The 27,500-nt window shown below is 36.5% G+C and overlaps 1 protein-coding gene across 5 annotated transcripts in view; it reads left to right on the top strand.

Annotated features, from left to right (window-relative positions):
* LOC133617161 (RNA binding protein fox-1 homolog 2-like) overlaps window positions 1–27,500 on the top strand; it is a 139,335-nt gene that overhangs the window by 90,815 nt on the left and 21,020 nt on the right. For all 5 annotated transcript variants that reach the window (XR_009816949.2, XM_061976955.2, XM_061976954.2 and 2 more), the window contains 4 exons: window positions 1,276–1,440; window positions 4,043–4,096; window positions 4,160–4,252; window positions 22,978–23,065. Coding sequence is in view for 4 of the 5 variants with exons in the window: in XM_061976955.2 (XP_061832939.2) it covers window positions 1,276–1,440; window positions 4,043–4,096; window positions 4,160–4,252; window positions 22,978–23,065 (400 nt within the window). In the remaining variant the exon portion in view is untranslated. The remainder of the gene's footprint in view (window positions 1–1,275; window positions 1,441–4,042; window positions 4,097–4,159; window positions 4,253–22,977; window positions 23,066–27,500) is intronic.

Here is a 27,500-nt window from a genome sequence, read left to right as displayed (position 1 = left end):
ATGAGCTCAGGCCCAGCGAAGCCGACGGCGTTTCTGGGTGTTGTTGATAAACGGTTTTCGCCTTGCATAGGAGAGTTTTAACTTGCACTTACAGATGTAGCGACCAACTGTAGTTACTGACAGTGGGTTTCTGAAGTGTTCCTGAGCCCATGTGGTGATATCCTTTACACACTGATGTCGCTTGTTGATGCAGTACAGCCTGAGGGATCGAAGGTCACGGGCTTAGCTGCTTACGTGCAGTGATTTCTCCAGATTCTCTGAACCCTTTGATGATATTACTGAGCGTAGATGGTGAAATCCCTAAATTCCTTGCAATAGTTGGTTGAGAAAGGTTTTTCTTAAACTGTTCAACAATTTGCTCACGCATTTGTTGACAAAGTGGTGACCCTCGCCCCATCCTTGTTTGTGAATGACTGAGCATTTCATGGAATCTACTTTTATACCCAATCATGGCACCCACCTTTTCCCACTTGCCTGTTCACCCAAATAAGTGTTTGATGAGCATTCCTCAACTTTATCAGTATTTATTGCCACCTTTCCCAACTTCTTTGTCACGTGTTGCTGGCATCAAATTCTAAAGTTAATGATTATTTGCAAAAAAAAAAAAAAGTTTATGAGTTTGAACATCAAATATGTTGTCTTTGTAGCATATTCAACTGAATATGGCTTGAAAATGATTTGCAAATCATTGTATTCCGTTTATATTTACATCTAACACAATTTCCCAACTCATCTGGAAACGGGGTCTGTACAAGTGTTCACAAAGTACACACAACAATTATGATCAACATCTTCAACCTTTTTAGATAAAAAAAAAAGTATGTATTTAATTGAATTTACTATGGTATATTATTTATTTGTTCACTGTTCTGTTACAGAGAACAAAGAAATGGTGATAAAATGGCTATGGTATGAAAAGGGGTAGGATTAAATAAGCTCGGCTTCTTCCTACTCCTTTTCAGACGTGCTGTAATGAAGCAAGTGTAAATATGTGACATGAACTGAAACTGAACAAATATTATTTTAGTTTGACTGAGATTCAAAGAAAGTCTGTTTTTGTCAAACCATCTTTTTCATTTGTTGTTATTATCTTGTGTGTGTTGTCTCCTAACACCATCATCATTAATGTCTTTTGTTTGTTGTTATTATCTTGTGTGTGTTGTCTCCTAACACCATCATCATTAATGTCTTTGGTTTGTTGTTATTATCTTGTGTGTGTTGTCTCCTAACTCCATCATCATTAATGTCTGACTTTGTGTTTGTTTCCCACCCCAGCAGTCCGATGTCTCCTCCCAGCTCGATGGCCAGTCGGGCCCTGGAGGCGGTGGCGGCGGCGGGAGCATCGGTGATGATTCAGACGCCAAGGGGGCCCCCAAGCGCCTCCACGTGTCCAACATTCCCTTCCGCTTCCGAGACCCCGACCTGCGGCAGATGTTTGGGGTAAGCACATTTAATTATTCATCTCCACTGCAAACTCCTGATGTGTGGCTAGAAAAGATGTCCTCTTGGGCATGGAAGTTGTAGTAAAATGTGCTGGAGGTGCACACCTGTAGGAAACATACTGCACAGGTGTCAAACTCAAGGCTTGGGGGCCATATCTGGCCCGCCACATCATTTTATCTGGCCCGCCGCAAACACCTGGAAATGATATGTACTTCATATTTTCTCACCAAATGTCATTGATTTTTTTCTTTTTGACAGAAAAAATATATATATACTGCTTGAAATTGCATACATTTTAAACTTTAATAGTATCCAATATTGCAACAAATATTACAGAATATTATCATACTTACCAAACATGTTTTTGTCTAAATAAAACATCTGCTTGACTTATGATTTTACAGCAAACTACCCATCAAATTAATAAAAATGATGTTCTTTACAGCATATTACTGTAAACGGAAAAAAAAACTACCAGTTTTTTCAAACTACCAGTTTTTTGGGTTATATAGGGTTATATATTGGGCGGTATAGCTCGGTTGGTAGAGTGGCCGTGCCACCAACTTGAGGGTTCCAGGTTCGATCCCCGCTTCCGCCATCCTAGTCACTGCCATTGTGTCCTTGGGCAAGACACTTTACCCACCTGCTCCCAGTGCCACCCACACTGGTTTGAATGTAACTTAGATATTGGCTTTCACTATGTAAAGCGCTTTGAGTCACTAGAGAAAAGCGCTATATAAATATAATTCACTTGACTGAGCTGCCAGTTTTTGACTGTAAAATCTAGGGTTGTTGTTTTTAACGGTGTATTACTGTAAATGGAAAGACGGTACATTTGTTTTTACGGTAGAAAAACTGGCGGCTAAGTTGCCAGAATAAAAAAAGAATCTGCACTGTTTTTTCATGAATAATATAATGTTGTAAAAAAAAAAAAGTCAATTTGACAGTAAAATTCTGGCAACTAAGATGCCGGTTTTTTTTCCGTAAACCCCCCCCCCCAAAATGCAAAAACAGTGGTACTGTTTTTGCATTTACTGTAGGCAAGGCAAGGCAACTTTATTTATATAGCACGTTTACAACCATTTTTAAATTGGACCAAAGTGCTTTACAGGTTAAAAAGCATAGAGCAAAAAAATAAAACAAAAAGAATATAAACAATGCATAAGCTAAACAATTACTGTAAAATGTTGTAAAAAATAAAACACTATATTTTACCGTAAAATTGTGTAAACGTAACATTTTTACTGTAAAATGTTGTTAAAAAACACTATTTTACAGTAAAATTGTGTAAACGTAAAGTTTTACTGTAAAATGTTGTTAAAAAACACTATTTTACAGTAAAATGGTGTAAATGTAAAGTTTCTACTGTAAAATATTGTAAAAAAAACACTATTTTACAGTCACATTTTGTAAATGTAAAGTTCTTACTGTAAAATGTTGTAAAAAATAAAACTATTTTACTGTAAAATTGTGTGAATGTAAAGTTTTTACTGTAGTGTTGTAAAAAATACATTATTTTACAGTAAAATTGTCTAAATGTAAAGTTTTTACTGTAAAATGTTGCACAAAATAAAACACTATATTTTACAGTAAAATTTTGTAAACGTAAAGTTTTTACTGTAAAATTTTGTAAAAAATAAAACACTATATTTTACAGTAAAATTGTGTAAACGTAAATTTTTTACTGTAAAATGTTGTAAAAAAACAAAACTATGTTACAGTAAAATTGTGTAAATGTAAAGTTTTTACTGTAAAATGTTGCAAAAAATAAACACTATATTTTACAGTAAAATTGTGTAAATGTAAAGTTTTTACTGTAAAATGTTGTAAAAAAAACTATACAGTAAAATTGTGTAAATGTAAAGTTTTTACTGTAAAATGTTGTAAAAAATAAAACACTATGTTACAGTATAATTGTGTAAATGTAAAGTTTTTACTGTAAAATGTTGTGAAAAATAAAACACTATATTACAGTAAAATTGTGTAAATGTAAAGTCTTTACTGTAAAATGTTGTAAAAAATAAAACACTATATTTTACAGTAAAATTGTGTAAATGTAAAGTTATTACTGTAAAATGTTGTCAAAAATAAAACACTATATTTTACAGTAAAATTGTGTAAATGTAAAGTTTTTACTGTAAAATGGACAGTCTAGTTTAACAGTTGATATAATTAATAAGGATGTCAAATTCCTACATTATTTGGTGTTATGGTGAATTTGGGGTGGTATAGCTCAGTTGGTAGAGTGGCCGTGCCAGCAACTTGAGGGTTTCAGGTTCGATTCCCGCTTCCGCCATCCTAGTCACTGCCGTTGTATCCTTGGGCAAGACACTTTACCCACCTGCTCCCAGTGCCACCCACACTGCTTTAAATGGAACTTAGATATTGGCTTTCACTATGTAAAGCGCTTTGGGTCACGAGAGAAAAGCGCTATATAAATATAATTCACTTCACTTCACACTTCACAAGTGAAGGCAGCCATAACTGCCATGTGGCCCTCAATGAAGACCACTTTGACATCCAGCCATGAACAACACTGACACCTTGTGGTCAAAAGCTGTACTTCCTCCTCTCTAACGGCTCCTCTCTTTTGCCGCAGCAATTTGGCAAAATCCTGGACGTGGAGATCATTTTCAACGAGAGGGGCTCCAAGGTAGGAAGGATGTGCGTGTTGAAATGAGATAAAACTACAAAAATGACTCCTCCTCCCTCCCAGGGCTTTGGTTTTGTGACGTTCGAGACCAGTGCAGAAGCGGAGGGTGCCAGGGAGAAGCTTCACGGTACTCTGGTGGAAGGACGTAAGATCGAGGTATGGCACTCACCACACCTCCTTCTTTTCGATCCGTAGGGCTGCACGATTCATCCACGTCAAGGTTTTAAGTAGTGCGGTAAATTCATTTTTATTTCTCTCTGCTAGGGTTGTACAGTATACCGGTACTAGTATAGTACCACGATACTAATGAATCATATTCGGTACTATACCGCCTCTAAAAAGTACCGGTCCCCTAGACCCCTTTTTTTTAACGGCGCTTTGTCGTTACGTCATGACATTGCTAGTTTTACGAGCAGAGGAGCATGTTCGGCAGCACACAATCACAGAGTACTTACAAGCAGACACAGCGTGTAGACAGAAAAGGGAGATTGGACGCATTTTGGTGTAAAAAGTAAAGATAAAGGTGAAGTTATAACACTGACACACCCTCAGGAAGAGGTGCTTTTAGACATCCATCCGCAGTCGGCAGTGTTTTAGCTACTTCTAAATCACTAATCCTTGTTTCCGTGGCTACAAACGTTTCTTACAAGTAGCTTTATCACTGGAGGATGAGGAATAGCTAAACATGCTTCACTACACACCGTAGGAGGATACAATAGCTCACCGCCGTCACAATGTAAACAAACGCCATGGGTGGATCTACACCTGACATCCACTGTAATGATACCAAGTACAGGAGCGTATCTAGTCGATACTGCTATGATTACATCGATATTATTTATCATCACAAAATCTTTTTTCCTGTTTGAAAAATGCATATATTATGTTTATAAAGTCAGTAAATACGTCCCTGTACACATGAGGACTTTGAATATGACCAATGTATGATCCTGTAACTACTTGGTATCACATCCATATCTAAATGTGTGGTATCATCCAAAACTAATGTAAAGTATCAAAGAAGAGAAGAATAAGTGATTATTACATTTTAACAGAAGTGTAAATAGAACATATAAGCAGATATTAACAGTAAATGAACATGTAGATGAATAATCCATTTTTACAGTTTGTCCCTCATAATGTGTACAAAATAATAGGTGTATAAATGACACAATATGTTACTGCATACGTCAGCAGACTAATTAGGAGTCTTTGTTTGTTTACTTACTACTAAAAGACAAGTTGTCTAGTATTTTATTTAAGGACTAAATGACAATAATAAACATATGTTTCATGCACACTAACATTTGTTGTTCAAATAAATACAATAATGACATTTATTGTGGTCCCCTTTATTTGGAAAAGTATGGAAATACATTTTGATACCGGTACCAAAACATCGGTATGGGGACCACCCTACTCTCTGCCGTCGCCAGCATTTGAGTGACAGACATGTTGGCCAATCAGAATTGTTCGTCTCTGGCTCCAAACAGGCAGAAAGAGGTCTCACTCTGTACAAGCGTGCTTATTTAACAGCAGAATTAAGTGAACGCAGTGAGCCCTCTTTTCAGTCGCCAACACACTCACCGCACAGAAGACGTGAGAAGTGACACGAGTCACACAAATCAGGAATAAAACAATGTGAGTATAAAGCCAAATATTTCAGCTTCAAACTGGCTGGGCAATACGAGCCCATCAGCACAGGCGGACAAGCGAGAATGTAGTGGGGGAAAAAACTGGCGGCTCAGGTGCCAAAATTCTCTAAGTTGCCAGAATAAAAAAAGAACCTGCACTGTTTTTTCATGAATAATATAATGTTGTAAAAAAAAAAGAAGTAAATTTAACAGTAAAATTCTGGCAACTAAGATGCCGTTTTTTTCCATAAAACCCCCCCGAAAAACAGCGGTACTGTTTTTCCATTTACTGTAGGCAAGGCAAGGCAACTTTATTTATATAGCACGTTTACAACCATTTTTAAATTGGACCAAAGTGCTTTACAGGTTAAAAAGCATAGAGCAAAAAAATAAAACAAAAAGAATATAAACAATGCATAAGCTAAACAATTACTGTAAAATGTTGTAAAAATAAAACACTATTTTACAGTAAAATTGTGTAAACGTAACGTTTTTACTGTAAACTGTTGTTAAAAAACACTATTTTACAGTAAAATTGTGTAAACGTAAAGTTTGACTGTAAAATGTTGTTAAAAAACACTATTTTACAGTAAAATTGTGTAAATGTAAAGTTTTTACTGTAAAATATTGTAAAAAAACACTATTTTACAGTCACATTTTGTAAATGTAAAGTTCTTACTGTAAAATGTTGTAAAAAAATAAAACTCTATTTTACTGTAAAATTGTGTGAATGTAAAGTTTTTACTGTAAAGTGTTGTGAAAAATAAAACACTATATTTTACAGTAAAATTTTGTAAATGTAAAGTTTTTACTGTAAAATGTTGTAAAAAATAAAACACTATATTTTACAGTACAATTGTGTAAATGTAATTTTTTTACTGTAAAATGTTGTAAAAAAATATAAAACTATTTTACAGTAAAATTGTGTAAATTTGCAGGTTTTTTTATATACAGTAAAAAAAAAGAAGTACATTTTACAGTAAAATTCTGGCAACTGAGCCGCTTTTTTTATTTTACTGTAAAAACAGCAGTACTGTTTTTCTATTTCCAGTAATATACTCTACATTCTGAGCTGAAATTACTGCAACTTACCTTTTTTTTTTTTTTTTGCATTTTAGTTAAAAAAAATCTACTAATAGAATGCATTAAAAAATGGTGTAATTACAATATAGTGTGGGTGTAATAATGGTAATGATAATAACAATAGTAATAATATTACCATTGTGTAATTGCACAACCTCCGGTAGCTTTAAAAATGTTGCTTTAGGAAAATATTAGTGTTTAGTTACACTTTTAACAGTGTTTCTTATTGTAGATGTTATCATTTTTCAAATTCATCAGTTAATAGTGTTTTCTTTCTTTTATTTTTTAAGTGACTACTTAGTTTATATTTTTATTTCATTTTTTATTTCGAGAGCTTTTAATATTTTGGATCAGGGGTGTCCAAACTTTTTTGTGAAATATTATCATTAATAATTAGTGTCTAAATTGCATCGTTTTCACATTGCATGACATCTTTTTGCTCTTTTTTAACATTTTTTTTTTACATTTTTACGGGTTTTTTCCCAGCAATATAGTGTGGGTCTTTTCCTGTAGGAAAACAATAATGGTAACGATAATAACAATAGTCTGCCATGAGGTGGCGACTTGTCCAGGGTGTACCCCGCCTTCCGCCCGAATGCAGCTGACATAGGCTCCATTACCCCCCGCGACCCTAAAAGGGACAAGCGGTAAGAAAAAGAATGGATGGAATAGAATTGACTGTTAGAAGCCAAACATAACTGCCTTGTGGCCCTCAGTGAGAACCACTTTGGCACCTCTGATGTAAACAAAAGCCCTGAGTCTGTCTGCATAAAGACTCATATTTTGAAGTCAATTATTACATATTGTGTGGCACAATGAGACGAGACTACAAACCCTGTTTCCATATGAGTTGGGAAATTGTGTTAGATGTAAATATAAACGGAATACAATGATTTGCAAATCCTTTCCAACCCATATTCAATTGAATGCACTACAAAGACAACATATTTGATGTTCAAACTCATAAACTTTATTTATTTTTTGCAAATAATCATTAACTTTAGAATTTGATGCCAGCAACACGTGACAAAGAAGTTGGGAAAGGTGGCAATAAATACTGATAAAGTTGAGGAATGCTCATCAAACACTTATTTGGAACATCCCACAGGTGTGCAGGCTAATTGGGAACAGGTGGGTGCCATGATTGGGTATAAAAACAGCTTCCCAAAAAATGCTCAGTCTTTCACAAGAAAGGATGGGGCGAGGTACACCCCTTTGTCCACAACTGCGTGAGCAAATAGTCAAACAGTTTAAGAACAACGTTTCTCAAAGTGCAATTGCAAGAAATTGAGGGATTTCAACATCTACGGTCCATAATATCAAAAGGTTCAGAGAATCTGGAGAAATCACTCCACGTAAGCGGCATGGCCGGAAACCAACATTGAATGACCGTGACCTTCGATCCCTCAGATGGCACTGTATCAAAAACCGACATCAATCTCTAAAGGATATCACCACATGGGCTCAGGAACACTTCAGAAAACCACTGTCACTAAATACAGTTGGTCGCTACATCTGTAAGTGCAAGTTAAAGCTCTACTATGCAAAGCCAAAGCCATTTATCAACAACATCCAGAAACGCCGCCGGCTTCTCTGGGCCCGAGATCATCTAAGATGGACTGATACAAAGTGGAAAAGTGTTCTGTGGTCTGACGAGTCCACATTTCAAATAGTTTTTGGAAATATTCGACATTGTGTCATCCGGACCAAAGGGGAAGCGAACCATCCAGACTGTTATCGACGCAAAGTTCAAAAGGCAGCATGTGTGATGGTATGGGGGTGCATTAGTGCCCAAGACATGGGTAACTTACACATCTGTGAAGGCACCATTAATGCTGAAAGGTACATACAGGTTTTAGAACAACATATGCTGCCATCTAAGCGCCGTCTTTTTCATGGACGCCCCTGCTTTTTTCAGCAAGACAATGCCAAGCCACATTCAGCACGTGTTACAACAGCGTGGCTTCGTAAAAAAAAGAGTGCGGGTACTAGACTGGCCTGCCTGCAGTCCAGACCTGTCTCCCATCAAAAATGTGTGGCGCATTATGAAGCCTAAAATACGACAGAGGAGACCCCCGGACTGTTGAACTACTGAAGCTCTACATAAAACAAGAATGGGAAAGAATTCCACTTTCAAAGCTTCAACAATTAGTTTCCTCAGTTCCCAATCGTTTATTGAGTGTTGTTAAAAGAAAAGGTGATGTAACACAGTGGTGAACATGCCCTTTCCCAACTACTTTGGCACGTGTTGCAGCCATGAAATTCTAAGTTAATTATTATTTGCAAAAAAAAATTAAAGTGTATGAGTTTGAACATTAAAAATATGTTGTCTTTGTAGTGCACTCAATTGAATATGGGTTGAAAATGATTTGCAAATCATTGTATTCCGTTTATATTTACATCTAACACAATTTCCCAACTCATATGGAAACGGGGTTTGTATGTTGACAGTCTAAAAGTAACATGTCTTCCTTCACTCCTTATTTCTGCTTTTTTTTAATGCATTATTATGTGTCAAATCTACAAATTGCAATGAGGTTTTCCCTCCCAATCGTGCAGCTCTAGCAGGCGGCGGCGGCCACGTTTCTCCTTTCCTTCTCCCTCCATGTCCAAAAAGAATGAAACGTTTGGCTGTCATGTGCTCGATTTCTAAACCGCCTGGCTTCACCGGAGCATGGTTCGTGGGCGTGGACGCCACTTCCTGTTGACGCCTCGTCGTGGGGTGGCATGTCCATTCAAAGCTGTGTGGTTTTGCAAAGCATGCTGGGTAGAGAGGCAGGCATGGCCCGGGCGGGGGGAGCTTTTTTCCTCAACAAGCATGGAGGATCTTTTTGTTTTGATGTGTTTATTATTATTATTAGCCCCCCCTGCACCGTTTTTCCATCATCACTCCATCATGAACCACGATGAGAGGTCTTTATTGTGTTCTGCTCCAGCAGTTGTTAGACTTTTGTGGGAAACAAAGTGTCTTTAAGAGTTTAATGTATGCTGCATGGATGCCTCATGTAATCAGATGCTGTTTATCACCGTGTAAAGAGGCGTGTGTGTGTGTGTGTGTGTGTGTGTGTGTGTGTGTGTGTGTGTGTGTGTGTGTGTGTGTGTGTGTGTGTGTGTGTGTGTGTGCATGACAAGGTTTTTTTTTTAAAGTAGCAGAGTGGAAAAACAAGTTGCCTCCATATTGAAACTATTATTATATATATATCTGATCTATGATAACAAAAGACTTACAAAGTTTGCCAATAAGTAGATATGATCAAAATAGTATCATTCTTGAGTCATTTTGAGAGATAACGAGGAACCACAGATCCCTTCCCCATCAACGACGACGCTTATCAAGCAGACTTTGTGAGAGACGATTACTTTGAGAACAAATTGTGATCCAGAACCTTATGTTTTTGAGCCCGAACACAAAGAGGATGAGCAATACATTTTAGAAGCCAAATGATGGATGTAGCTTCATTGAGGCAATATAGCATTAGCAGCATTGCTAGGTGCTAAACATACAAACTAACCACAACAAACCATTAAAAAAAAAAACACTTACTGTAATATTTCCACTCTCGACCGACGGGACGCTCGCATAATTCCGTTTAGATGAAGATTCAATCGCAATCCTCATGAAGGGTTAAAAAAAAGTTGCCGCAACTAGAGTCTGTTTCGCTACCTCGGGGGATGTGAAAGTGGGTCCATGGCCACATTTGTCTACTAGCAGGTGGGAGATGCATGAATTATAATCTAGAATTGACTTTTAGTAAGTTTGAGACCAAGCAGAAGTGTCAACAATAGCAGCTAGCATTAGCTCACTGCTATCAATGCGCAAATAAAATAGTCCGTCTGCATTAGCGCTTATAATAACAATATCACTCATATTTGGTTCATGTTCAGGTCCCAATGGAGTATTGTTGGCACTTTCAGGAAGTTTTTAGAGAGTATAACGAGAGGACCCTCTATCTGTTGACTCAATTGTTCAAAGTTTATTGACCATTTAGAATGCATACACAATAAAAAAGCATATGTGTTCTTGTCTTACATAAGGATTATGAATGATCAAGAGCACATGTCTTTTACAATTTTTGCGTATTTCCAGTATGACTGACACTAGTGTGCTGTGAGATACAGTCTGGTGTGTCGTGGGAGATGATCTAATTTCACCTATTTGGGTTAAAAATATGTTTTGCAAAGCAGTAATTATAGTCTGCAAATGATGTGTTGTTGTTGAGTGTCGGTGCTGTCTAGATCTCGGCAGAGTAACCGTGTAATACTCTTCCATATCAGTAGGTGGCAGCAGGTAGCTAATTGCTTTGTAGATGTCGGGAACAGCGGGAGGCAGGGTACAGGTAAAAAGGTGTCTAATGCTTAAACCAAAAATAAACAAAAGGCGAGTGCCCCTAAGAAAAGGCATTAAAGCTTAGGGTGTCACGATGGGGGGGTCGCAGCTTGCTGCGGGGTTGTTCTTCCAAGAATGCAGACGAACCACTCCGGACATGGCGTGTAGGTAAAAACATGATTTATTTCTCAAACTACCAAAGTAGTACCAACAAAATGGAACACAAGGCGAAGGCACAACGTGTTGATCGCACTTGGAGCTAATGCTACTTCTTAGCATGGACTAGGGACAAACAATACTCAGGTAACTGTGGCATGAAACAAACAAGACTTACATAGCATGGCATGAATCAAACACTTAGCATAAACTAAATACAAGGCAAAACTCACGTAGACAGGTTGCATGTAGCAAACAATGACGCCAGGCTGACTGACTGTCAAAGGCAAACTTAAATAATGCCTCTGATTAGTGCTCGGGTAGCAGGTGAGCGGCCGAACACTAATCAGAGACAGGTGAACATAATTAGCAACAGGTGCATGAGTCCAAGACGTAAAACAGGTGACACTAATGGTTGTCAAGGTAACAAACAAACAAGGAAGTGCAACCAGGAACTATGGAGTCTTTAAACAGAAAATAACATAAAACATGATCCAAATCACAGATCATGACATAGGGAAGGCTATGCAGAACTAAATTAAAACTGAACTGGCTACAAAGTAAACAAAAACAGAATGCTGGACGACAGCAAAGACTTACTGTGGAGCAAAGACAATGTACATCCGAACATGACATGACAATCAACAATGTCCCCACAAAGAATGATAAAAACAACTGAAATATTCTTGATTGCTAAAACAAAGTAGATGCGGGAAATATCGCTCAAAGGAAGACATGAAACTGCTACAAGAAAATACCAAAAAAAGAAAAAAACAAAAACAAAATAGGAGCGCAAGACAAGAAGCAAAACACTACACACAGGAAAACAGCAACAAAGTGAAAATAAGTCAGGGTGTGATGTGACAGGTGGTGACAGTACACCTACTTTGAGACAAGAGCTATAGTGATGCATGCTTGGTTATGCTTTAAAGTCATATCCAACAATTGCGACTTTTTACTGTCAACTGAGTTTCGTTTTTTAATGATGTCTGCTGGTGGTGTGCCTACGCATTTTTTCAATGCAAAAAATGTGCCTTGGCTCTAAAGAGGTTGAAAAGCACTGCTTTAGACGGTGTTTTCACATACTTTGCGGGTTGTAAATATGTTTTAATGAAGCATGTAAAGTCAACTTGTTGTTCCACTCCACTGCTACTCTTAAAGGGCCGGCGTTGGGGAATGAGACTGTCCAATGAAGCGTTGCGATGCTTCCAGTGTTTGTGTTTATGGGTCTGAAGGTGCTTGCATCCTGACAAAAACATCTCATCAATGGGTTTCATTCCTCGCATGAGCTTAGATTTAAGTGGCAAATGGCCGCGCAGATCCAAAAGTTGACCATTTGCTGACTTAATGGTTGTTGCCGAGCTCCTCCGCATGTCCCGCCCTGTGTGAGTAGGGAATGATTCAGCCACAGGATCCTTGTCATGCCCTCTTTTCTCCTCTCACCTTGTTTCCTTTCCTTCCCGACGTCAGCTCTTCTCCACCGTGCCAGTCCGTCTGTCATCTGTCAGCGCATCCCACTTCCTGTCTGTCATGTGACCCACACCTCGCAGCAGAATAACGTTTAGCTTCGACATGTCTTTCTTTTAATGTGGCGAGATGGTCCACGTAGGTGACATCACTTCCTCTCTAACGCCGCAAGGTTGTTATTATTATTCATTATTTTTCTTTTCTTTTTGAATTTGGCTCATCTTTTCTTTCTTACATATATTTTCTCTATTTCCCCTGATGATTTTTGTATGTTGTTGTTGTTGTTGTTGTTGTCAGTCTCCACGGTAACTGCTCGCGTGTCCTCACGCCGTTTCCCCGGCAACGGTAAGTTGTGTACATAGCTTCATCTTTTGAATAAAAACTCCCTCACCCCATCCACCCCAAATTGAAAGGCAAACACGCACCCCAATGACGGCCCCGTGGGAGCTTGATTGATTGGCTAATTGTGTGATTGTTTGGGGAGGTGGTGAATGAACGGATCCGGAGCATGGCATAATGAAGGCCACCTGTGTAACTGAATGTACTGCATCAACTGTAGCACCTGTGCATTCATACCGATCACCTCTAACTGCATTGGACTCTAGAGCTGTGTATCCTGCATGGTTTACTCGCTCTCTCTCTCTTGTGGGGCTGCACGATTAATCCACATTGAGGTTTCAATTAGTGCGATAAAGTAACCGCTTTTTACTCCGCTGTCTCGGTGAACGGAGAGCAGGGGGGCCAGCTTTACACACACAAAGTACAGACAGAGAGCTTTGCGACTTGCCAGCGAGAAGAAAAATATGATTACAAAGCCAAATATTTCGGCTTCAAACCGCTTGGGCAATATGAGCCCATCAACACGGACGAACAAGCAAGGATGCCGCGATCACCTGATGGCAATACACAAAAAGACAACGTCTGACTTTCGTTTTTTCCAACTAAAAAATGCACTATAAGATGTTTAATATTTATTTCAGTTAAATTGTTGCTTACAGAAATGAATCCACTTAGTTTTGTTCTTTAGGATAGCTACGTTATTTCAATCAATGTTTATTTATATAGCCCTAAATCACAAGTGTCTCAAAGGGCTGCACAAGCCACAACGACATCCTCGGTACAAAGCCCACATAATGACCTCATTAACTAATAACGTTTTGGGAGACAATGATCTTATGTTTAATAAGCCCATATTATAAGTATTGGGCTGTTTTGACGAGTTTTTGTTTAAATTATCCGTAGTAGCAATATCAATAATGTTGCGTTTATTATACGTAGTGCACTTTAAATAGTTTCGACCATATCTAGGAATTGATACGACGGGAATTTTCAGATTGTTTGCTTGATGCTGCGATCGACTGAACGCATCATGATTTGCCACCTCAGTAGAATGCATATCTACCCCGGACACATTCACAACAGAAAACACATTATGTGAGTTGTGTGTTATTCTAAGAAAATTGCTATGCGTACAGGAATTATCCAGCCTGGTGCTGGCTAGTTCTAGCTTAACTGACTCCTCACCCGTACTAGCAGGCTCTGTTATTGCCTGTGACCGGGCTTGCTCTAGTGTAGTTAGTCAAATGTGACTTAAACAGTAGTCTATGTTTTTAGGCAGGATGATGGCGCCTTCCTGGTTAGGGTGAAGGCCGTCTCTCATCAGCAAGCCTGGTTTGCCCCAGAAAGAGGGCCAATTATCAATAAACGTTAGTCCCTGTTGTCTACAGAAGCTAGCCAGCCACTTGTTAAGCGAGACTAATCTGCTATATCTCTCATCATTGCCTCTCGCAGGCAGGGGGCCAGAGACAATTACTCGATGCCTGGACATCTTTCTAGCGAGATCACAAGTCCTGGCTATGTTTCTCTTTGTAATCTCTGACTGTCTCATTCTAGTGTCATATTTAACTTCCAATTACAGTACAATGGTAAACAATTCTACAGTAATGAGAAATAAAAGGACTAAAGAGCACCCACTAAATTTTAAAACTTAAAACTTATATTAGTGGCACCTGACTATAAGCCGCAGATATATACGTTGTGAAATGAGTTATTTACACAGAAATATTCTGTAAATGTTTATTTACATACCTTAATTGTTTCCAAACGGTGTCTGTAACACGGCAGTAAAACGGCCGATGGAACAAAACAGAAGTCATGGTCTACTAGCTGCGCAAGCTAGCTCTCCAATCAGCTAAACAGACTCAACAACTCCCCGGTGACATTTTGGTGAATTTACTGAGGAATTTGTCAAACTGAAACAATACAAAAAGAATGCCATTGTAAGTTGATGATACTAACACAGACACTCATAAACGTATTAGCGTTTTAGCTAATGCTAAAGACACTAGTTTCATTACATTACGATAGCAGGTACAAATATGCATGAAAACTCTCCTACAGACATCACACATTGAACACTTTAAAAGTTAAAGTTAAAGTTAAAGTACCAATGATTGTCACACACACACTAGGTGTGGCGAAATTATTCTCTGCATTTGACCCATCACCCTTGATCACCCCCTGGGAGGTGAGGGGAGCAGTGGGCAGCAGCGGTGGCTGAGTCTTTGGTATGACTCGGCCGGGGTTTGAACTCCCAACCTACCGATCTCAGGACGGACACTCTAACCACTAGGCCACTGAGTAGGTCCACTAGGCCACTGAGTAGTAAGTAAGAATTGTTTTAGTTATATTGTCAAACTTACAAACTTACAAACGCTGCTTGGAGTGACGAATAGAATAGAATACAATGTACTTTATTGATCCCTGGGGGAAATTCAGCACCACAGTTCGCTCACAATAAACAATACCATACCATACCATACTAACTTTATTTATAAAGCCCTTTAAAAACAAGCACACACAAAAAATATTTAAAACAGAAGTAAAATACACATTGAAAAAGCAAATACAAATTATCCTAAGAACAATTTGTTAGATAAAAAGCAGTTAAAAAGTTAAAAACAGTTTAAAAAAAAAAGAGTTAAAAACAGTTTAAAGTCTCATGCTGGGTTAAAAGGCAGTGAATAAAAAAGGGTCTTAAAAGTAGCCAAAGAAGGGGCCAATAAACACTTAAGTATTTTTTACATGTGAATAATATAAATATAGTCTATTATACAGCATTATTCACATGTGAATAATATAAATAGTCTTATACAGCATTATTCACATGTGAATAATATAAATAGTCTATTATGCAGCATTATTCACATGTGAATAATATAAATACAGTCTATTATACAGCATTATTCACATGTGAAAAATATAAATACAGTCAATTATACAGCATTATTCACATGTGAATAACATAAATACAGTCTATTATACAGCATTATTCACATGTAAATAACATAAATACAGTCTATTATACAGCATTATTCACATGTGAATAATATGAATACAGTCTATTATACAGCATTATTCACATGTAAATAACATAAATACAGTCTATTATACAGCATTATTCACATGTGAATAATATAAATACAGTCTATTATACAGCATTATTCACATGTGAATAACATAAATACAGTCTATTATACAGCATTATTCACATGTGAATAATATAAATACAGTCTATTATACAGCATTATTCACATGTAAATAACATAAATACAGTCTATTATACAGCATTATTCACATGTGAATAATATAAATACAGTCTATTATACAGCATTATTCACATGTGAATAACATAAATACAGTCTATTATACAGCATTATTCACATGTGAATAATATAAATACAGTCTATTATACAGCATTATTCACATGTAAATAACATAAATACAGTCTACTATACAGCATTATTCACATGTGAATAACATAAATACAGTCTATAATACAGCATTATTCACATGTGAATAATATAAATACTGTATTATACAGCTTTAAATACAGTCTATTATACATTCAAGTACAGTCAAAAGGGAGCATATGCATTATACAGTATATGTCATACGTATAGACTCGTAGAGTGGCCATGCCAGCAACTTGAGGGTTCCAGGTTCGATTCCCGCTTTTGCCATCCTAGTCACTGCCGTTGTGTCCCAGTGCCACCCACACTGCTTTAAATGTAACTTAGATGTTGGATTTCACTATGTAAAGCGCTTTGAGTCACTAGAGAAAAGTGCTATATAAATATAATTCACTTCACTTCACAGTCTGATGGCTGTCGGAAGAATCCACACGAGTTGAAACGCTATGGACAATTAAAAGAAGGACACTTCTACTTCCGTGTTAAAGCACTAAACGGAAGGATACTTCAGCACATGCAGTGAGCGACCTCGTTCACTGCATGTGCAAAACTATTTGCTTTATGGCCGTCAGCGAAGAAAAATCGATAAAATTAGCCGCACTGTTTTATACGCCGCAGGGTTCAAAGCGTAGGGAAAAGTGTGTTTTTTTTTTCTCAAAATGGTGCAGCCCTACTACCTAGCTGTCTCTCTCTCTCTCTATGTTGGCATCTGTATGACATCATACGGGTCTGTGTCATCTCTGTGTTGTGTTCCGGCCACTGGCTGCATTTTGGTGCCTTAGCGGGGCGGCATGCTGAAGCATGAGTGCCGTGTTGGCCCGGCGGAGAGGGAAGTGCGGCTGTAGGCGCTCGTATACACGTCAACAGATACAGTATGTGCACTCCTGTCCAAGGACAGATCCACACCTGGACTCATTAACTAAAAGACTTCTTGACCCGTTTGGTCGTGGCCGGTGTGCATCGGTGGTCGTGGTGTGTCGGCGTGTGACACTGACCAGTGTTGATGTTTTTCTTGATTTGACAAATGAGATTTGCATCCCCTTTCTTTGTCCTCATTCTACACATTGTAGCGCTAGATGTGTTGTTGTTGTTGTTGTTGTTGATGGTTGCACACCAAGATGGCTCCTTCACTCTCATGTACGTGTCTTCATGTGGACTGGCTCCTCCTCTTCCTCTTCCTGCATCCCTCCATCTTTGTTCAGTGCCCCTCCTCTTCCTCTTCCTTCTGTACGACCGTGGGAGGGCTGCTCGCCTTAATTTGGTTGCTCTCTCGCTGCCTCTCATGCTTGCTGATTGACTCGTTGTGCCCACCTGCGCTGATGTAAGCCGCTCTCGACTGGCCGTGTGTAACTTGTTGTATTTCCTTTTGCATTGTGTACAACTGATGACGACGCTGCTTAATTCACTTTCCTTCTTTTTCTTTCTTCCAAAAGTATTACCTTGCAGTAATCTCCGATTTCCTTTTGAATGCTGTTTTGTTTGTTCTGAAATGTTTGTTTTGATGGTGTCGTAGGCCTGGGCCGATAACAATTTTCCCTCGACGATATATTGGCATACACATTGTCAAAAAAAAAGAACAATATTATTGCCTTTATTTTTGGAGACCAAATTAACCACTGATGTATTGATCATACATAATAATAATGCAAGTATACCATTTCAAGTGCAAAAAATTTGTATTTGTCATCTATTTTAACATTGCAAACATTTACATACCAAATTAAATAAAACAAACAAAATTACATTGTTGCACTTGAATTAAAATTTACAACCAAAGCAATAAAATAGGTTGTGTCTCTCTTAAGGAGGGTGGGGACCTTCAAATATACACAACCAAAACAGTAAATAAAATGGTTAAATAGTTATTGTGACCAAAATGAGTATAGTTATAATTATTATTGGTATTGTTTAATGTGCTGAAAAACTAATCGTTTAACTAAGATATCACATTTTGTTCTGGCTTCATAAGAGCCATATTTTTGTTGAAATAAGTTTGTCTTCCTCCATTTTAATTTGTTAACGTTTATAATTTTTGCCTGATCGGTGATTTCACTTCCGGTTAGTGACGTCACATGAGTTAACTTCCTGTTTCAACTCGACACTGATTTTATTTCGATAACTTTGTGCAAAAACAGAACAGCCTTTATGTTTAATGTGAAAACTGTAGCTCGGTTTTTTTGACACTAATGTGTTGATACAAGTTTATTATGCAGAATAATGCTTCTTATTTGATGTTATCGTTTTTTGATCATTTCAATTTAATATGGTAATATTAACTGCTAATTATAATAATTATTATTGGTATTGTTTAATGTGCTGGGAATGTAATATTTTAACTAAGTCATCACATTTTTTTCTGGCTTCATATGCGCCATATTATTTGTATTTGTGTGTTTAAATATGTTTCTCTTCTTCCATTTTAATTTGTTAACGTTTATAATTTTTGCCTGATCAGTGATTTCACTTCCGGTTAGTGACGTCACGGGAGTTAACTTCCTGTTTCAGCTCGACACTGATTTTATTTCGATAACTTTGTGCAAAAACAGAACAGCCTTTATGTTAAATGTGAATACTGTAGCTCGGTTATTTCGACACTAATGTGTTGATACAAGTTTACTATGCAGAATAACGCTTCTTATTTGATGTTATCGTTTTTTGATCATTTCAATTTAATATGATAATATTAACTGCTAATTGTAATAATTATTATTGGTATTGTTTAATGTGCTGGAAATGTAATATTTATCACATTTTGTTCTGGCTTCATAAGCGCCATATTATTTGTATTTGTGTGTTTAAATATATTTTATCTTCTTCCATTTTAATTTGTTAACGTTTATAATTTTTGCCTGATCAGTGATTTCACTTCCGGTTAGTGACGTCACGGGAGTTAACTTCCTGTTTGAGCTCGACACTGATTTTATTTCGATAACTTTGTGCAAAAACAGAACAGCCTTTATGTTTAATGTGAATACTGTAGCTCGGTTATTTCGACACTAATGTGTTGATACAAGTTTAATATGCGGAATATCGCTTCTTAATGGATGTTAATCTGTCTTGTTTACATCTAAGGTAGGTAACTAGCTAGCTAACGCTAGTTGGTCCACATAGTATTACCAATCACGTTTTTTCAATCATTTCAATTTGTCGTCCAGGTAATTGACTTATTGTCTAATATTCTGAAAAAGTCATATTTTAACTAAGTCATCACGTTTTGTTCTGGCTTCATAAGCGCCATATTATTTGTATTTGTGTGTTTAAATATGTTTTATCTTCTTCTATTTTAATTTGTTAACGTTTATAATTTTTGCCTGATCGGTGATTTCACTTCCGGTTAGTGACGTCACATGAGTTAACTTCCTGTTTCAGCTCGACACTGATTTTATTTCGATAACTTTGTGCAAAAACAGAACAGCCTTTATGTTAAATGTGAATACTGTAGCTCGGTTATTTCGACACTAATGTGTTGATACAAGTTTAATATGCGGAATAACGGTTCTTAATGGATGTTAATCTGTCTTGTTTACATATAAGGTAGGTAACTAGCTAGCTAACGCTCGTTGGTCAACATATTTTTTACCAATCACGTTTTTTCAATCATTTCAATTTGTCGTCCAAGTAATTGACTTATTGTTTAATATGCTGAAAAAGTCATATTTTAACAAAGTCATCACATTTTGTTCTGGCTTCATACGCGCCATATTATTTATATTTATGTAACCTATTTGTATGGACTTTCCTCTTTGTGATGTTAAGTTCCTGTTATAAGCTGTTATACAGTATATGCCTTGAGCTCTTATTTTGAAGGCGCTAAGAGCGGAAGTGGTGACACGTTGTGGTGGAGCGGAGTTTTGAAAACAAACGAAATAAAGCGGTCCTCGTGTAAAAAAACAAAACATTTGTGTGTTAAAATATGTTTTATCTTCTTACATTTTAATTTGTTAACTTCCGGTTGGTGACGTCACGTGAGCTCACTTCCTGTTTCAACTCGACACTGATTTTACTATTTTTGTACTTTGATTATTATTTCTCAACTGTTTGTAAATGTTGAAATGTATAAATAAAATAAATAAACATCTTTTATAATCAATTAAATCTTGGAAAATTATTACAAGTACAAAAGCCCTTAAATTGATTTCTTTATTGAAAAAACATTTAAGTGGTTTAATTAGCAAAAAAAAAAAAAAAACTCGACATTGATTTTATTTCGATAACTTTGTGCAAAAACTGAACAGCCTTTATGTTTAATGTGAATACTGTAGCTCGGTTATTTCGACACTAATGTGTTGATACAAGTTTAATATGCGGAATAACGCTTCTTAATGGATGTTAATCTGTCTTGTTTACATATAAGATAGATAACTAGCTAGATAACACTAGTTGGTCAACATATTTTTACCAATCATGGTTTTTCAATCATTTCAATTTGTCGTCCAAGTAATTGACTTATTGTTTAATATGTTTTAAAAAGTTATATTTTAACTAAGTCATCACATTTTGTTCTGGCTTCATAAGCGCCATATTATTTTTATTTATGTGACCTATTTGTATGGACTTGCCCCTTTGTGATGTTAAGTTCCTGTTATAAGCTGTTATACAGTATATGCCTTGAGCTCTTATTTTGAAGGCGCTAAGAGCGGAAGTGGTGATACGTTGTGGTGGAGCGGAGTTTTGAAAACAAACGAAATAAAGCGGTCCTCGTGTAAAAATAAACATTTGTGTGTTAAAATATGTTTTATCTTCTTACATTTTAATTTGTTAACTTCCGGTTAGTGACATCACGTGAGCTCACTTCCTGTTTCAACTCGACACTGATTTTACTATTTTTGTACTTTGATTATTATTTCTCAACTGTTTGTAAATGTTGAAATGTATAAATAAAAATATTTATAATCATATAAATCTTGGAAAATTATTACAAGTACAAAAGCCCTTAAATTGATTTCTTTATTGAAAAAAAATTTAAGTGATTTAATTAGCAAAAAAAAACTCGACATTGATTTTATTTCGATAACTTTGTGTAAAAACTGAACAGCCTTTATGTTTAATGTGAATACTGTAGCTCGGTTATTTCGACACTAATGTGTTGATACAAGTTTAATATGCGGAATATCGCTTCTTAATGGATGTTAATCTGTCTTGTTTACATCTAAGGTAGGTAACTAGCTAGATAACGCTAGTTGGTCAACATATTTTTACCAATCATGGTTTTTCAATCATTTCAATTTGTCGTCCAAGTAATTGACTTATTGTTTAATATGCTGAAAAAGTCATATTTTAACTAAGTCATCACATTTTGTTCTGGCTTCATACGCGCCATATTATTTTTATTAATGTAACCTATTTGTATGGACTTGCCTCTTTGTGATGTTAAGTTCCTGTTATAAGCTGTTATACAGTATATGCCTTGAGCTCTTATTTTGAAGGCGCTAAGAGCGGAAGTGGTGACACGTTGTGGTGGAGCGGAGTTTTGAAAACCAACGAAATAAAGCAATCCTTGTGTAAAAAAAAATAATATTTGTGTGTTAAAATATGTTTTATCTTACATTTTAATTTGTTAACTTCCGGTTAGTGACGTCACGTGAGCTCACTTCCTGTTTCAACTCGACACTGATTTTACTATTTTTGTACTTACTTTGATTATTATTTCTCAACTGTTTTTAAATGTTGAAATTTATAAGTAAAGGTTTAAATAAAAATAAATAAATAAATAAAAACATGGTTTATAATCAATTAAATCTTGGAAAATTATTAAAAGTACAAAAGCCCTTAAATTGATATCTTTATTGAAATTTTTTTTATGTGATTTAATTAGCAAAAAAAAAAAATATCTCGACACTGATTTTATTTCGATAACTTTGTGCAAAAACAGAACAGCCTTTATGTTTAATGTGAATACTGCAGCTCGGTTATTTCGACACCAATGTGTTGATACAAGTTTAATATGCGGAATAATGCTTCTTAATGGCTGTTAATCTGTCTTGTTTACATCTAAGATAGGTAGGTAGCCACACGTGGTTATCAATCACCGTTTTTCGATCATTTCAATTTAATATGGTAATATTAACTGTCGGGGTTATCATTACTGTTTAATTGTAGTGCAAACGCCCGCAGCGGCTGAAAGTCATTCAAGTAAACACCTGCTGGTTATCCAGGCTGGAAAATGTACACACTTCATTTTCATTTTATGGTCCAGGTATTTAACTGGTGGAATAGCGGCCCAGGCCTATTGTGTTGTTTGTGTGCCAGACTGCTTGACTACTCACAGGGGTTCTTGTTTTCAATGTCTCTTTCCTCCAAAAGAAGCGCATGCATCAAACGCCATCGCTGCTCATCAACAGAATTAACCAATGTCAAGGGATTACCGCAGCTCACAATACACACGTTCCCCATTTCTTTCAATTTGATAACCAACGTTATGGATGTGTTAACAACCCTGGGTGTTTACCTCTAATGTGTTAGGTCAACAATGCCACAGCCCGAGTGATGACCAACAAGAAGATGACAACTCCGTACGCCAATGGAGAAGGCCTGGCAGCTCTACCATACGGTATTACTCTCCCTTCATCACACTGCTCAGTAATCTTTAACAAATGAGTCTTTAGCACAACCAAACTTACATAAAGCAGCAAATGCATTTCTACTATCACAATACTAATTACAATGTAGCAATTCATGGTCATAAAAGTATTATAACCGCGTATTTCACTACGCCCTACCGTATTTTGCGGATTATAAAGAGCACAGGTAGAAAAAAAATAATAATAATAAATTATGTTTCCATATATAAGCCGCAGATATACTGTATTTTTTGGACTATAAGTCGCAGTTTTTTTCATAGTTTGGCCGGGGGTGCGACTTATACTCAGGAGCGACTTATGTGTGACATTATTAACACATTACGGGAAAATATCAAATCATATTATTTAGTAGGGATGTCCGATAATGGCTTTTTGCCGATATCCGATATTCCGATATTGCCCAACTCTTTAATTACCGATACTGATATCAACCGATACTGATATATACAGTCTTGGAATTAACACATTATTAGAGATGTCAGATAATATCGGCAGGTCCATATTATGCTTTAAAATGTAATATCAAAAATTATCGGTATTGTTTTTTTAATTATTGGTATCGTTTTATTTTTTTTATTTATTTTTATTTTTTTTAATTAAATCAATATAAATAACACAAGATACACTTACAATTAGTGCACCAACCCAAAAAACCTCCCTCCCCCATTTACACTCATTCACACAAAAGGGTTGTTTCTTTCTGTTATTAATATTGTGGTTCCTACATGATATATCAATATATATCAATACAGTCTGCAAGGGATACAGTCCGTAAGCACACATGATCGTGCGTGCTGCTGGTCCACTAATAGTACTAACCTTTAACACTTCATTTTACTCATTTTCATTAATTACTAGTTTCTATGTACCGGTAACTGTTTTTATATTGTTTTACTTTCTTTTTTATTCAAGAAAATGTTTTGAATTTATTTATCTTATTTTATTTTATTAATATTTAAAAAAAAAAAAAAATCTTCACCATACCTGGTTGTCCAAATTAAGCATAATAATGTGTTAATTCCACGACTGTATATATCAGTATCGGTTGATATCGGTATCGGTAATTAAAGAGTTGGACAATATCGGATATCGGCAAAAAGCCATTATCGGACATCCTTACACATTATTATGCCTAATTTGGACAAGCAGGTATGGTGAAGATAAGGTACTTTTAAAAAAATAAAATAAAATATATTAAAAACATTTTCTTGAATAAAAAAGAAAGTAAAACAATATAAAAACAGTTACATAGACACTAGTAATGAATGAAAATAAGTAAAATGAAGTGTTAAAGGTTAGTACTATTAGTGGAGCAGCAGCACGCACAATCATGTGTGCTTACGGACTGTATCCCTGCACACTGTATTGATATATATTGATATATCATGTAGGAAACAGAATATTAATAACAAAGAAACAACCCTTTGGTGTGAATGAGTGAACGGGGGAGGGAGGTTTTTTGAGTTGGTGCACTAATTGTAAGTGTATTTTGTGTTTTTTATGTTGATTTAATAAAAAAAACAAAACGATACCGATAATGAAAAACGATACCGATAATTTCCGATATTACATTTTTAAAGCATTTATCGGCCGATAATATCGGCCTGCCGATATTATCCATTATTTATCTCATTCACGTAAGAGACTAGACGTATAAGATTTCATGAGATTTAGCGATTAGGAGTGACAGATTGTTTGGTAAACATATAGCATGTTCTATATGTTATAGTTATTTGAATGACTCTTACCATAATATGTTACGTTAACATACCAGTTGGTTATTTATGCCTCATATAACGTACACTTATTCAGCCTGTTGTTCACTATTCTTCATTTATTTTAAATTGCCTTTCAAATGTCTATTCTTGCTGTTGGCTTTTATCAAATACATTTCCCCAAAAAATGCGACTTATACTCCAGTGCGACTTATATATGTTTTTTCCATTCTTTATTATGCATTTTCGGCCGGTGCGACTTATACTCTGGAAAATACAATAAACGTTGTGAAAGGAGTTATTTGCACAGAAATATTCTGTAAATGTTTATTTACATACCTTAATTGTTTCCAAACGGTGTCTGTAACAGGGCAGGAAAACGGCTGATCAAACAAAACAGAAGTCATGGTCATGGACCCACTAGCTGCGCAAGCTAGCTCTCCAATCAGCTAAACAGACTCAACGTTTTGGTGAATTTACTGAGGAAATTGTGAAACTCAAAAAAATACGAAATGAATACTAACAATGCAATACTAACAGACACTTTGTAAACTTGTTGGCATATTAGCTAATGCTAACGATGCTCACTTGATTACATTACGATAGCATGTACAAATATGCATGAAAACACTCTTACAGGCATCTCACATGTGACGGTCTAGTAAGTAAGAATTGTTTTAGTTATATTGTAAAACTTGCAAATGTTGCTTGGAGTGATGAATGAAGAGTTCATATGAGTAAAACGATAGAATAGAATAGAATGGACTTTATTGTCATTATATTTGCATATAACGAGATTAAGGACTCCAACTTAAGTAGTGGAAATAAATATGAAATAAAAGTAAATCACATAAGTAATAAAGATATAAAATAAGAATTGAAATAAACATAGACTACTATCCAATAAAATCAAGAAGCAATCCTGTACAATATACAAAAAACTGTACAACATACAGAACAAAACAAGACAAAACGCTGGATGACAATGGATGAGTCAAAGACAAAACGGCAGTTGTACTTCCGGTTTAAAGCACTAAACGGTAGGAAACACTGAAGATGTTTACCCTGCAGTGAGCGAACATGTGAGCACAAACAAAAACACACCTTTCAGCGTCTCTGCTTGTGTTTCATGGAAACTGTTTGCTGTACACAAAACATTACGGTCGTTAGCGAAGAAAAAATCCGTAAATGAGCCGCACCGTTTTATAAGCTGCAGGGGTCAAAGCATAGGTAAAAAAAAAAAATAGAGAAAAAAAAGAAAAAAAAAGAACCTGTTTATAGTTAGGAATTTGCTCTAATGTCCAACCCAATGAGAATAATGCAACTGAGGAATAAACATCCTCATTTCCTGCCAGTGGTACCTATTTAAAGAAGAAGAAATACAACTTCAGATTAGATCTGAGTAGTTACATTTTTTAATCAAAAAATAACCAAATTTGCTTAAGTGTTAGCATAATACTATCTTGTTTACATTACGATAGCACGTATAAATATGCACAAAAACACTCCTACAGACATCACACACGGGATTCTTTAATTAAGTAAGAATTGTTTTAGTTATATTGTAAAACTTACAAACGCTGCTTGGAGTGACGAATGAAGAATCCATAGGAGTTGAAACGCTATGGACGATTAGAAGAACGACACGTCTACTTCCGTGCCAGAAACCTGAGGGTTGCAGGTTCGCTCCCCGCCTCTTACCATCCGAAAAAATCGCTGCCGTTGTGTCCTTGGGCGGGACACTTCACCCTTTGCCCCCGGTGCCACTCACACCGGTGAACTGAATGATGAAAGATAGGTGGTGGTCGGAGGGGCCGTTGGCGCAAACTGCAGCCACGCTTCCGTCAGTCTACCCCAGGGCAGCTGTGGCTATGAAAGTAGCTTACCACCACCAGGTGTGAATGATTGATGGGTTCTACATGTAAAGCGACTTTGGGTACTTAGAAAAGCGCTATATAAATCCCAGTTATTATTATTATTATTATTACTTCCGGGTGAGAGCACTATTCATCCATTTTCTACCGCTTGTCCCTCTCGGGGTCGTGGGGGATGCCGGAGCCTATATCAGCCACATTCGGGCAGTTGGCGGGGTACACCCTGGACAAGTGGTGAACGCACTAAACGTAAGGCTACTTCAGCGCATGCAGTGAGCAATCTCGTCCAAAAGGTGGCACCATAGCACAAACAATAACACAAGTAGAAACACCATGGATGAGTCAAAGACAAAACAGCAGTTGTACTTCTGGTTTAAAGCACTAAACGGTAGAAAACACTGCAGACATTAACCACGCCGCATCTGCAGTGAGAGAACATGTGAGCACAAACAATAACACACCTTTCAGTGTCTCCGCTTGGGTTTTATGAAAACTGAACACAAAACATTACGGTTGTTAGCGAAGAAAAAACTTTTTATAGGCCGCAGGGCTCAAAGCGTAGGAAAATAAAGTATGGGTTTATGGTTAGGAATTTACAGTACGGTAATAATGTCCAAGCCAATGAGAATAATGCAATGTTTCACGTGTTGCAGTTTACTAATAAACATACTCGTTTCCTGCTAGCGGGTACATGTTTAAAGAAGAAGAAAAATATAACTTCAGATTAATTTTGAGTAGTTACATTTTTTAAATAAAAAAAACCAACCAAATTCTCACCAGGAACACACGCAGTCTTTGGTTTGAATCACTCGAGC

The sequence above is a fragment of the Nerophis lumbriciformis genome, linkage group LG16 (assembly GCF_033978685.3).
Source record: "Nerophis lumbriciformis linkage group LG16, RoL_Nlum_v2.1, whole genome shotgun sequence".
Taxonomy (NCBI): Eukaryota; Metazoa; Chordata; class Actinopteri; order Syngnathiformes; family Syngnathidae; genus Nerophis; species Nerophis lumbriciformis.
Note: the sequence above shows the minus strand (reverse complement) of the source record. Positions and strands in the feature narration are given on the sequence as shown.